Source organism: Passer montanus, unplaced genomic scaffold, assembly GCF_014805655.1.
Source record: "Passer montanus isolate IOZ18808 unplaced genomic scaffold, ASM1480565v1 scaffold4, whole genome shotgun sequence".
Taxonomy (NCBI): Eukaryota; Metazoa; Chordata; class Aves; order Passeriformes; family Passeridae; genus Passer; species Passer montanus.
Genome location: NW_024368818.1, coordinates 2279945 through 2294023, shown reverse-complemented (window position 1 = coordinate 2294023; position 14079 = coordinate 2279945). Strand labels below are relative to the sequence as shown.

At 39.6% G+C, this 14079-nt stretch overlaps 1 protein-coding gene across 1 annotated transcript in view; it reads right to left on the bottom strand.

Moving 5' to 3' along the window:
- FLT1 (fms related receptor tyrosine kinase 1) overlaps positions 1–14079 on the bottom strand; it is a 109404-nt gene that overhangs the window by 73129 nt on the left and 22196 nt on the right. Inside the window, exons 4-8 of the mRNA XM_039718251.1 lie at positions 10501–10625; positions 4720–4882; positions 4496–4632; positions 2783–2957; positions 620–737 (exon numbers count right to left, since the gene is read on the bottom strand). Coding sequence (XP_039574185.1) covers positions 620–737; positions 2783–2957; positions 4496–4632; positions 4720–4882; positions 10501–10625 — 718 coding nt within the window. The remainder of the gene's footprint in view (positions 1–619; positions 738–2782; positions 2958–4495; positions 4633–4719; positions 4883–10500; positions 10626–14079) is intronic.

The following is a 14079-nucleotide window of genomic DNA, read 5'->3' as shown; positions in this document are numbered from 1 at the left end:
TTGTTAAAGTGCAATTAATTGAGCCAGAGATGCTGGTGTTTTAAATTTTTTAAACAAAAAAATTCTTGAGATCATGAAAAGATAACATTGTTGCTTATGAAAGTGGATTGGATTAATAAAAAATAAAAAAAATGTTCCAAAAATTTCTTCACACAATTTACACAAGACAAAATGAATGATCCAGTGAATGCTGTGCTGCAGTAGGTCTACAACCCACAGATCACTGCATAATAATATCAACTTCCATTTTTTTGCAATAGTGCAACTCGAGTCAATAATTTATTTTAATGAAAGCCTTCTTTTCTTACTCTTACTGTCTGAAAAGCAAGTTCAGGTTTCATATCTAGGTCTGAGTAAAGCTGGATGCACACTTCAGTCAAAGCTGGTAGAAATATTTCACTGTAGAGCATCCATTGATTTCAAGAGGAGACATATCCAACCTCTTTGAGGGTCTCAGCTTTAAACTTTCCACATCTCCTTTCTTGCACTTGTGAAATGGAAGTAATGTTCATATAAATTGTTAGAACCCCAGGCAGCTCTGAAACTTGAAAAAAATCCTCCCCAACCCTATTATAAAAAGAGGTCCAGGATGAAAATATGGAAGTAACTGTTGTCCTACCATATAACCTCTGGAGAGGGAAATGCCTTCACTTTCATTGACAAACGATAGGATTTTCTTCCAGCTACAGCCTCCAGCGCAGTTTTTCTTCGACGTTTCAAATTAATGAACATTTTATCTTAAACAAAATTAAAAAAGTGCTTTGTATTACTGATTTTCCCCCTGCAAATTGAGTTGCTCTGCTAAGGAAAATGTGACTCTAAAGATACTAAAAAGATAGTCTAAAGATAATAAAAATTATCTTTAGTAATTTTGATGCTCCCACATGTTAACAGCAAGAATAGAGCCTAATCTCCTAGAGGGCTATAAAATATAAAGGAACATATACACATATATACAAACAAATATTTACATATATACATATATAGAAATATATACATATATATATATACACATACATGTACACAATTTATATATGTATATACAAGAAACTGAGAGGCAGTTCCCAAGGCATGAATCTGCTTGGAGAAGATACACTCTAGCCAAATTCACATTGTGTCCAGGCAGAAAAAAAGGCACAAGATATAAAGTGGTCTGTAGTATGTGGGAGGCTGAGCTGAGGATGATCAGATGACCTTTCTGCTCTTACAGGCCAAGAATCAATGAATGTTCCAAAAGAAAATATTTTTCCAAAGAGGATTTAAGGGACCTTCAGAGACGTAGCAAAGGAAAAGGCAGAAACTTTCTGTATCATTGGTAAACAGCTGTTTCATCAAAGCAACAAATCTTTGTCACTTCACTGGAATAATAACAACCTGATGGAATTTGTTACTTTCCATTTGCTCTGCCCCCTATCTCCAACTCTCTGCCAAGCTGATGGCTTTTCCAAGAGGCAGAAAAGCGTAAAATTCATACAATACATTGGAAAATATCTCTTTCTTCCCTGCCAACTTGTGCAAAATAAAATATTCAAAGTATAAAAAATGTTTGAGTGTCCTTTTGATGGTACCTAGGGTACAATATTCACTCTCATTATGAGCTGCATAAGGATGATGGACGTCCATTAAACAAGTTCAACATTTAATCACACCACATACATTTAAAATAATACGCACAAGACAAATAAGTAGTTTAATTACACAAGTCAAGTTATAAAGATACAGCCCTGATTCTGTAAACCTTTATTCATACAGGCTCTTTCTAATATGGGTATCCTGTTGATGGGGATGCTTATGTGAATGCAGGTTGACTTCAACAGTCCCAGTTTCTCTGACTCTAATTCTAATTCCAAACTTCTCTGACTTAAATTTTAATCTAAACCTCTGTTTCTGAAAGATGTGGTTTATCTGTTTAAGATTCAGTAAGTGGTTATCATGATTCATCCTATGTTCCCAGTGCCTTATTCCAGAGCTTAAACAGAGAAAATGGGCTGAAATTTCTCTTTAAGAATAGTAACACAGAGTGCTTAGTCCACACTTCCAGATAGGAGAAGAAAGATACACTGCTGAAAATATGTAATAAATCCATATTCTGACTGTGAGTCACCTGCTGTAGGTGACACCCACCAAGCACTTGGTGTTTAACACCAACGGTGCTCCAAAGACCCTGGATAGTTGTAATTGTAACAGGGTGTCCCAAAGAAGGTCACTTCCCAAAGAGACCTGATGCAAAAGAAGTCCTTATTCATATACATTTGAAATAATATCAGAAATTTACAGATTTCACAGAAGACCCAGACAAAACATAGGGAACTTGATCAAGGGTCCTGCTGTAAAACCATATTAATGATTTGCATTTTTTGAATGGTCTACCAGCTACCAGCTCCATGTAGAGTTAGGGTATTTATTTCTTGTTTATTTTTTCATAGAAATGCATAAGTACCATAGAAGCAGAAGGGGGATTCTTCTATTCAAGTTATGCTTGTACCTTCTTTTTAGCCCCAGACTAGAATTTGCCTGATTGTATCTGCTAGAACTGACTGAGGACAGCTCCATCACAATATTTAGCAGACAAAAGTGATGAAATTGAACATTCACATGTCTATTGCTAACACTAGAAAACAGTCTTGGAAGAAATGGCACATGTTTCACCTCCTCCCTCCCTCCCTCATTTCCCTTGTTCTGCCCATGGCGGCTTCCACCTCGTGTCACAGTGTAAAACCATCACACGACTGACGTTGGTACACGAGCAGTGAATATTCCACAAGTGTGCACCACTTCTTACCATAAACAATGACTGTTGTGTTGACAGCCTTGATGGTTGGCCCGCTCTTCACGTGGCAGGTGTACTGGCCTTTATCAATATCCCGCACTCTGTCCACAACGAGGATGCTGTAAAAAATGTTGGCCTCTGAATTCTTCTGGTCAATGCGCTGTGTTACAGAACCCCTTTTCCTTGTCTGTAAAAGCCAAAGAAATGAACAAGAAAGAGCTTAATCAAAGCAATTTTCATTATTATTAAGATTTTTATTTTCCTGTACTGCCACCATAACATAATTTTAAAAATCCCAGATGTCTTTGCAGAGCACAGATAAATAAAGGATGCTTAACATTTCCGGAGGGTCAACAATAAAAAGTACAAGCAACCTTATAGGGCAATTCAACCCTGTCTCCACCCAAGGTGTCATGGTATCCAAACTAGTACCTTCCAGAGGAAGATCCTCCCTTTTGTGTAGCCTGTCACATCAACATGCCCAGCTCCCCATTGCCATTGTGCAGCACTGCTCCTAAAAATCTTAAAGCCATGCTATGAAGAGCAGCACATAGTTTGGTGCCTGGATTCAGTGCCATAGGGAACAGACACACAGGAGAAAAGGACATTAACAAAAGGAGGGGTGAATTCTGGAAATGCTACAGACGGAAAAGGGACTAGATTTGGCAAGGGAATAGCAGGGTGGAACTGAAGATAATGTGACTCTGAGGAGTTATTTCCTGCAACTCCCCCTCAGCATTTGGCCTCAAAGTTTATTTAACCCAGGACATTGTTGATGTCTTATAAACACTGAGCACCCTTCAGTTACCATCTAAATAAAAACAAAGCACAATTTCACAAGTGTGGTGCCCAGATAGGGCTTGGTAGGGCAGCAACGAGCAATATGATATATTTGAAGCATTTCTTGTTGCTAAGTTGTTTATTTCTGAGGTGAAAAAATGTCAGGGAAAATGGCTACAGTAAGCAATAAACAATTGCATTAATCTTCTCTATATAATGCAATCATAATTTCAGCCTGTGATTAGGTACAATGAGTGACATAATAAATGATCTTGACTTGAATCACCAGCATAAATCAAACTGACATGAAAGGAATGGGAGTTGTAAACCTTAAGCTAATGTCAAATTTCTTATCAGTTTTACACGGACTCCCTGGCAGTTATTCTGTAAGTGACAAATATTTATGAGGATGCTCCCAATGTGGGGGGTGGAGAAGCACATTCAAGATCATTCCTCTAGTTGTCAAAACAAGAGGATTGTTCATGTGACACTTAAAAAATGAGATTTTGCCTAGCTAAATCAAAATACCTTTTCCAAACATGCTCAAATTGGGTGCCTGACTGTCTGCCAGTCTTTGGAATGAATGTGTTGAGAAGACAGCCTCACTGAAAACTTTTTTGTCACAAGAGAGAGCTCCTGCCTGGGACTGGGTGATAAATTTCTCTCATTTCATCAGGATGAAAAGAAGCTCCCAGAGATGAAACAATTCTAGCGTTTGCTCGTGATTATGCAATATAACCAGAGCACATTGTGTAAACATGTTTACTTATGAAATTAAGCATCAGAAGGAAAAAAAAAGAAACCTTAAGAGACATGTCAGCAAGGGTCAAAATGATGGAATGCAAACAATGGCAAGCATTCCGAAGCAGAATTCCTCCCGGGATGCTAGATGTAGCACGATCTGTGGGAAACCTCTGGTTTCTTCTTTCCAGCCACAGCACTCACCTCTCCAGGGTAAGTCCATGTCATCTGCACTCTGGTGTTCCAGGCTGCAGTGACAGTGCAGTTAATTGCTAGGCTGTCTCCCTTCAGCAGCTTGACAAGGCGTGGGGTGCTTAACTGGACATCAAAAATGGTGTTGGCTGCACGTGGCAAAGAGGGAGAACAATTAGTAATGCCAGCAGGGCAGGGTTCTTTCTGAGAGGCAGGGAGGGGAGAATGACACCTACCTTCTCTGTGCGTTAGGTACTTGGTGCTGTACGTGTGCCCAGCGACGGTTGTCTCACAGCTCAGCAGCCCGATGAATTTGTAAGTTGCCTTAGGTATTCTGAAGCCTTGCATGCTGTCCCAGATTATTGTCTTGCCATCAGGGATTAGGGTTTCTCGTGGAATCTGGAAGTGCCAAACACACATCAGAAAAACAGCTCGTCCTCATGTCTACTCTCTAATCAAAGTAGCCTAGTAAAAAAGGGATGGGAGGAAAAGCACCTAAAAAATGTCAATCAATGTGAAAAGGATGACATTTAATAATGTGGGTTTTTCAAGTCACATTTTCATCACAAAATAGAGGAAAAAGCCTGGGTGAAGAATGCAAATGTTGCATTTGTTTGCAGGATTTCATTATTTATAACAGGATGTAATTTATGACACAATAGATTGACACTACCATTAGCTTCAGCAGTTGGGCTGCTATTCTCTTGGCTCCTGGTTGGCAGCTAAAGTGCTCATCTCCAGGAACCTTTGCAATTAAGTATCCTGGTTCCAACACAGAGAAACAAATACACACTTTTCAATGGAGATGACAAATGGGCTTAATTTGCTGTCATTTTGTGGCTTTAAGAAATTCCTGCCAGGATTCAATCCATGCATGTCACATTTATTTTGCCTAAACAAAAAAATTATTGCCATGTGGGATCAAATGTTCACTTTGTCAGCAGTACAAGTTATCCTTTACATTATGATCCTTTGCACTTTAAGCCCCACTTTCATAAAGTATCAAGAAAACCCTGAAAAAGTAAAGCCTAACATAGCCGTTGGATCTCAGACAAAACCTCCTATTTTCAGATCATGCTATTTTGTTATACTTATTGCTGGAACAAATGCTACCATTTGGATAGCACAGAGATCAGCCATGAGCACAAAGTCTGGATATGACTGTACTTTGATAACACCTGTTGTAATGGTAAAAATAAGATATTTTTAAAGATGGCTCACAGCAGAATTTAAATGAATTGCGGTCATAAGGAAAGATCCCTGGATCAACTAAGCACCTTGATGCCCATCACTTCCCGCTGTGCACCAGTCTCACTGTGTCCCTTCATCTCTTCCTTCCCTTTTATTTGATCAGAGGACCTATGTGCTGGACAGCCCTTTCCTTCCTACGAGTAAAGCCAGCATGGCTGGCTGTCAGAGCACGGGGGAAGCACGAATTAAGTCTGTCTCCTTCCTGTGTGGTACAGCTTCTCCCTACAACGTGGCACCCTCGATGCTGCCTGCTCAGCCTGTGCAGAAAGGCACCCTCAAGACTACCCTCACTCATCCCACGCCATTTCCTCCGAAACAACTAAGATCATGATGAATCAAATGAGCAATAGATACAGAGCACAAAGTGACGTGGTAGAATTGGTTATCTTTACAACAGCTGATAAGATGCTATAATAAGCATGCAAATCCCAGGGAAGTGTGTGCAGCACACACACAAGTAAAGCCCATTACGTTACAGCCTGCTGGCTACCATTCAACAATATCTTGGTCCCTAAGAGCTCTGTTGCCATTCCTGTTCTAAACAAAACACATTTTCAACTTCGGTGTAACAAGTTCATAGTTATGTTTTTATGAGCTTCAATTGGATTCATCCTCTTCCTGTTTTGGTGAAAATAAAACTATTTCTGAACATATTTCTGTACAGGTTTTCATGAAGAAAGTGAAGCCAGAGGGTGGTGAGAGCCTTCCTAGACTGATATTTCCCTACTGAATGCATTCACTGCACATTCATTACTTAATTGATGTATTACTGAGTTTGTATCAGCCTTACTCCAGGAATACAAAAGTAACCAAAACACCCAGAAGATTCCTATTTTGCAACTTACAATTTTGTGAGTTGTCTGGATATCCACTAGGCTTACTTATTCTGGAGGAAAATCTTTGCCTGTACATTTTACTTATCTGACACTCCTCAAAACCTCTAGAGCTACATCTTTTTTGTATAATTTTTTGCAGCTCTGAGACTAAGAAGTTACATCTAGTTACCTGTGAAAGCATAACACAACATAAGTTACTCAAAGGAAAATTTCAGAAAACTGAGGTCTCTGACTAGCAGAAGACCACTGTGACAGAGCTGGTCTCTGACCAGATCTCAAGGGGAAAAACCCAAGATGCTGCAACAAGTCCCTTTTGGAGGGTGGAAATACCAGGACTTTGTCTCAGATAAGAAGATGGTGGAGGCTGGATGCTCAGCCTACAGCCCTTCACAACTCTGCCCTCTCTCCCTGCTCACTTCAGCTTCTTACCCAGCTATTCTCCATGCTGCTCTCTGCCAACCCCACCGGCTCAGATTACCTGTTTCTCACTCTCAGAGAACAACAGCTGTTTTGCTCTGCCCTAAACCAGCTTTCAGATCACCAACTAGAAACATGGTGTCCTCATCACCACGCTGATCACTGCATGGATGGTACAAGACAGAGGATCCAAGAATAACACAATAATTTAGGTTGGAAGGGACCTCCAGAGGTCATCTGGTCCTGCCTCTATGTAGAGCATGGCCAGTTTATTTCAAAGCCTTGTCAAAAATCTTGGCCATTTGGTCATCACAGAGAGAAGTAGGAAACCTATGAAGAAACACCATGCTGTAACAGTGAGACTTCCATTGAAGCAGCAAAAGATAAATTCAGCCACAATAATAGCTTTCAGATGGGAACCAACAGTGACTCAGAGGCATTCAAAGAATCAGCTTGTTGCGACGGTTGCAGTAAACATGGAATTTATTTTCTACATACTAATCAGTGTGAGCCCTATCACTGTGGCTCCCAGTGCATTCTTGGCCTTTTACCTTCTTTGTACTTTGTTTCAAATGCAACTATTTTTGGTATAGGCTGTGCCTCCTTCTTTGCTCAATCTTTGCTGAATGTTTTTGGTACCTGGTGGCATTAACACAGCACAGCCACATACTGTGTATGTACATATGGTCAAGAGTTACACTCAAGCTGTGGTTCCCCACATCTCCAAAGGTAGATTGTATTGGAAAGAGACAACTAAAAGTTTAATTAAAATGTACATTAGCTTCTCAAATGTTTGGCTTTTCTTTCATGTTTCCCCTTCCACCAACTTGGGAAGGATGAGGTGGCATTATTAAGAATTCAGATTGTCTACGTATGTGATTCACAATATCCCTTGAGGTTTTTTCCACCTTTTATTCCTTGTACTGAAGCTTATTTACTTCTATTCCTATGAATGTCATTGTTTTTATGTTAGAGAATCCAAAAGGATTCTCAGTAAACAGACTGATTAAATAATTGTATCAAAAGGTGATACTTTCTCCATTCATCAAGATAAGAACAAATGAAGAGGTAAGAGAAGTGCACAGCTTACTTGCAATAAGGTTTATCTTATTTTATGGATCCTGAATGAGGCTGCCAGAATCATGTTGATAGGAATGATGGTTTCAGAGGCTCTGAATATCTAACTATTAAGCATTAGATCAAAACTATTAATTGATTTCACAATTCTTCATATGATAAGGAAAAGGCCATCAGCTGCTGCAGATGAAGTTATATCGGGACCGGAAGGCTGAATTTGAAATAGGAATTAAAAGCTTCATCTCCATTTCCCAGTCCATGTTCTATTAGCTTCTTGATTTTTGAAGACCCCTCTCCTATGTTGTATGTAATTGCAATGCTATAAAATACCATCTGCGCAGATGTGCAGACTGAAAATGAAAGCAACACAGTAACTAAAAAGGTTTGACAAGGTAAAGATGAAGTTTGAGTAAAAAAATAGTTTGTAGTTTTGAAGATGGATAATAAACATTTCCCACATTGGTCCACTAAAATGAAGAAGTAGCACTGCAAAGAAGCAAACGCTGGAGGCAGTGCTCATGCAACTGTAGGGATTCCTTCCAGAGAGAGAGATTATTGAAACTATTTTGTATTTTTACTTCCTGGCAATATAAAAGGCAGAACCTAATGACACTAAAGCTGGTATTTTCTTTCCAGTTCCGGAGGACTGCTTTATGAGGACACCAAATTCTTCCTTTATCACTGATGGAAAACACAAAATAGCTCTTGCCATTTCTCCAGCAGTAGTATGCCTGCAGCTGTGGAATGCATTTAACACATCTCTTAATTGCTCTGTGAGTAAAACCGTGCTGGAATCTTCATATAAGGGTGTCATAGAAGATAAATAAAGTAAGATATGATGTAATGCCTTGTAGCTCACATGCTTCAGGAAATTCTAGGATTAATTAGGGAACACATTTATTTTTCCTGGAATGCAAAACATGTAAGCAACCAATCCTTTCTTTCAAGGCTTGGCTCTACCTCCTCTTTCTCCTTCTGAGAGTATTACATCTGGTTTTGATGGTGTAAAGCTGTGCCTTACACTACAAGCCCAAGCTAAAGGCAAGTTGATATCAAAAAAAGAGAGCAGCTACATTTCAACCTTCTACAAACAAGGAGAATTTTTTAAAATATTGTTTAATGAGAGAAACCTGACAGGAATTTTCTCAGCTAGAAATCTAATATGCTGACATTTCAGATGCAACGCTACAGTGCCCAAATAAATTCCCACTTTACAACACCCCTTCTAGGGAATGCTAAGTCTCACTTGCTTTTGATCCTATTATCACACAACTTTGTGCATCTCCTTGCAAGAGAACTCTGTGTGCGTGTGTGTGTGTCTCTCTGTGTGTGTGTGTGTGTGTGTGTGTACCTACACACAGAGGGTAACGTCCTGGGTCAGATCACTTTCTTTTCTTTGCATATTGTTTTCTTTCATGGGATTTAACAGGTGAAAACCAAGCAGCAAAATCAGTATCTATATTAGCAAAGCAGCACTCGAAATAATTTATAAAATTTGTGGTCGGGGTAAAGCTCTGCAGTCAAAGAATAATCAAAGACTTAAGTTGCACTAGATAAGCACCTTACAGTGGTATTGTTTGGCAGTTGCATGTTATTCTATAAAGAGACAAACCTCCTTTCCTTTTAACAGTGATGAACTTACTGTACTGAGTTATGTACATGATGTACATAACTCCCTTTATTTAGAAATAAAACTTTTTGCCATCTCCACCTAATTTTTCAGGAAAAAAAAGAGGTAACTTTGAAAAAATGCCCTATTCTCTGTCTTGATACCAAGTACTTTACTGCATACATATGGTTCAGTTAGCTGTTCATGTAACTCTTAAGGCACCTAGGAGATGGTTTCCCAAACCATGGAATTTTTATTTTTTTTTCATAAAACTAGTCCCACCACATCAAACTTTGCAGTTTCTCTGCAAAGTTTCCCCACAAAGAAAAGCCATCCCTTGTCTAAGTGTGCTCGCATGTAAAAGGAAGCAGCAAAGTCTCTGGTGGGAGTGAGGTAGGGCAAAGGCTTGCAAAGATCCTTGTACAGCCACAGCGAGTCCCCAGGGACTCACCGGCTGTTCCAGAGGACAGAAGAGGAAAAGGGAGGAAGGGCAGGGGAAGAGGTGGGAGGAAATCTCTTCTCCTAACAAGAAATTCCTTCCTGGGCTTAAGAAACCTTTGCCAGTGAGTATTTAATAAAATAGTATGAAAAGTTTAAGTTTCTTCAGAAAATTCCCACCCTTTGTAGGAGATTTGATGAAGACCTTCTGTGCGAATTAAAATGAAGTCTCCAGGGTTGAAATATTTCTGAACACACTGACACCCAGAAACATTGCATAAGAAATATTGAATTGTTAAAATATTTCAAAAGCATTACAATAGCCATAAACAAACAAACAAAAACATCAACCGCAGTAACACTTTTAGAGCATGCTTGGATAGAGGTACCTTTTTTAAAGTAACAACAATGTTTGGCTCTGTGACTCTGCATGGAATGATCATTTCTCTTCCTACATCCATGTTTATTATTTTAGGGATATCACTGTGCATCTCTACAAATGGGTTGCTTGTATCTGCAAAAGAAGAAAAAATAAAGGTTAATATGTGAAATCTTAAGGCAGTGCATGGGAATTGTAACACTGCATACAGACTTAAAAAAACAGGCTAGCCCTGTCTGTAATGAAAGCTAAACAAAGTCCTGGAATAAAACTTCTCTTTACTTTTGTCTAGACATGTCCATCAAACTATTATTAAGTATTTGAAGGTATATATATCATTCAATAATAGTATCAGTACTTTGAAATCTTTAAATTTCAAGACTGTTGAAGTCCATTTTTTTTCATTACAGCAACACCTCTACTGCTGAGATATGTTCTTCTTTTTTCATGGCATTTGCAAACTATTATTAAGTATTTGAAGGTATATATATCATTCAATAATAGTATCACTACTTTGAAATCTTTAAATTTCAGGACTGTTGAAGTCCATTTTTTTTTCATTACAGCAACACCTCTTCTGCTGAGATATGTGCTTCTTTTTTCATGGCATTTATATCTTTTTATCACCAGGAAAAGTAAATATATGGGAAGTGAGCTGATGTTCACTTATCAGGAACCCCCTATAAAGCACATATTCCTGCTGTCTGCGAGGAAATTGATAGGAAAAATTCACACTGACTGCATCAGGAGAAAGAATCTACCATGATTATCCAGCCATTTGTTCATCTCCGAGAATACAGACCAGAGAGAGTTAATTCTTCTCCTCCTTCCTACTATCACAATACCTATGTGTCTCTTTTTTATGTGACAAGGTAAATGAAAATGCCAGGAAAACATTAATTCCTCTTGAGTCAAAGCTAAAGCTTGGCAGAGTAATTTACCGTCCCTTGAACAATCCCTTTAACAAAGGGCATTGTCATAAATAGCTTGCGCTGGGAACAGGGAACATTGCTGCTGCTATTGTTTGGACCACTTAACAAAGAGGGGCTTAAGCCACAGGCTCTGGCTCCAAATCTTCTTTGCAGGTGTTCAGATCTGAAGTTTCAGTTTGACTCACATTGCAGATAGACTACCTCCAAATTCACATAAGGTTTGGTTTTTAACTCCTAAAAAAAGCAGAACATTAAGATCTTAATTCTGTGCTTATCTACAGCTCTAATGTTTTTTCAGGCAAATCCCATTATTTTCACTCAGTCAAAAATCTTAGAAATAACAATGGAAATCTTTCTTGGATAAGAAATTAGTAAAGTTAGCAAGAACCAATCCCTTATAAAACCTCAAACTGCAACACTTGATTTAAGTGTTCTGGCCCCAAACTTCTGCATGTTGACCTATGTTCACTCAAAGTAAGTTACTTTTGCTTGTCTTTCAAAAGTACGTTATGAACTTCCCAGGGTCATCAAACTGTTCTGCCCTTAGGATCCTCTTTTCTTACTATATGCAATAATATTTTTGTTTGAGACATCAAACAGGAAGAGAAACAGATTCTGCTCTAATTTATACCAGTAAGAATCCTAAGGCAGAGGATCTCAAATGCACTCCAGGATACAGAAAAAGTTTTGCTAAAGTGGTTTAATGAAACTGTTATGCAAACTTTCTGAAATGAAACCCACAAAGTATTATTTAATCGTAGGTATTAAACGTCCACTAAGATAGCGAAAGGAACTTATGAGTAATAGAGGATGCATATGTAATAAAAAATGCCCTGAGGACTTGTTAGGCTGACGTTTCCTCTGCAGGACGATTCAAGGAAAGACCAAGAATGAACCTGTTTGTAGCACAGGGAAAAGAACCTTTTTTGTTTCAGGGGCTGCAGCCCCTGAAGAGGTCACCTGCCCCTTAACATCACCAGACAAACCAATTTACTACTCCCCGAAGACTCATTTGTCTTTGTCACAAAATTAAGAGCTTCTGCCCAAAACCAGCAAGCTTTGCAAAGTGGTTTCCTGTACCATAATCTCCAGATCATTGTAAGTGTGAGGAAGAGCTGTTCTGGGGACTGCCGGTGCTGTCTGCAGACAGTGTCACCACTGACTCATGCCAATATCGAGGCAGTGGGGGTTGTGCAGCTCAGACCTCGCAGGATTCCTGCCTGTCCAAAGGCAGGGACAGGAAACCAGCATAAAACACCACGTTTGGCTTTTCTTTCATCTTCTTCAGTGGAAATGCACGTCCACACCTGAAGAAGCCAACAAAGTGCTGTGTGAAAGCAGCCAAAACACTCTGGTTGCCCTTGGTGGGCTCCAAGGCTCGGTCACAGGCTCTCCTGGTACACTCCCTGCCGTGTGCGCCAAGGCGTCGCCGTGCCCCCGCTATTCGCGTGCGGAGCTCCCATTGACATCACCGGGGACTTCCGCCATGGGCCAGAGGGCAATCGATGGCCCCGAGTGCTCCAAATGCCTTCCTGCTTTTGATTAAAAGAAATACGCATCATGTTTCCTAGCACAGTTTTGTTTTCATAATGAGCATGGAGGCTTTTCCTGATTCCCTTTGATTTCATTCTCCTTCCATCGTAAAGGCCCTAACGGGATACTCTTGGTGCCTCAAGATCAGAATCTGGTGCAGGCTTTACCAGCCTGGGTCAGGCAAAGCTGAACACACAGCAGCGCCAGAGCAGGTTATGCCACCTTGGCAGGGTTTGCCAGCAACATGGAATTCTTCTGTCCCCCAAGCAATAGCTCTCCTTGCCTTTTCTTTTCCTCTTTCCTTTCCATCACAACCCCCGCTACTGCCATTAGCTCCACTACATTTCCTCTCAATTTCTTCCTGAGGGGAGGTAAATGAGCCTTCCCCACGTAGCTGGTTGGCAGCACATCTGGCATGACTTAATTTCCCACCAGCAGTCTTTTGAGCCAGCTTCACTCAACTCTACATTCAGAAAGCTCTAGATGTGAAAGGAACATCACAGACTGACCTATCTTGAAGACCACATCCAGGTTACACATTCAGCTTCACTGGGATTTAGAATGCAAGATCTAAGGGGTTGACCTTGTTTTTATGAATTATTGATTTGGGCTGTTGGTTTATTTTGTTGGGTTTTTTTCTTCAGAGCTGCCTGTGAGGTCAGACAAATGAAAGCTGGATAACCAGAATATTTACATATGTTAAAGGTTACTTTAAAAATCAGTTTACTGTATTTTTAAATTATGCCTAGAATGAATGACTGTATGCTGGGTTGACTGTGTTCCTTACAATATCGCTCAGTTACAATCAACATGAAACCACAAAGAGCACTCATGAAATCACAAAATGCATGAAGGTCATTTGCTATATTGTTAAAGAGCATAAATAGCAGCTTTTTTGCTAAGCTGGTTGGCAGCCAGATAAAAACGTGATAAGAGACTTAGCACAAGCAATATTATGTCTGGTATCAGTAACCTGTCTAGGCTATTTATGGGGTTTGCACAAACAACTAAATTAGCCAGCACTGAAATGCCAAATTCAGTAACAGTGGGGAGGGTTTTTCTTTCCACAATCTTCAGCTACTGTTCTTGGGTTTGTTTTGTTTTTAATAATCTGAGCTATGTAA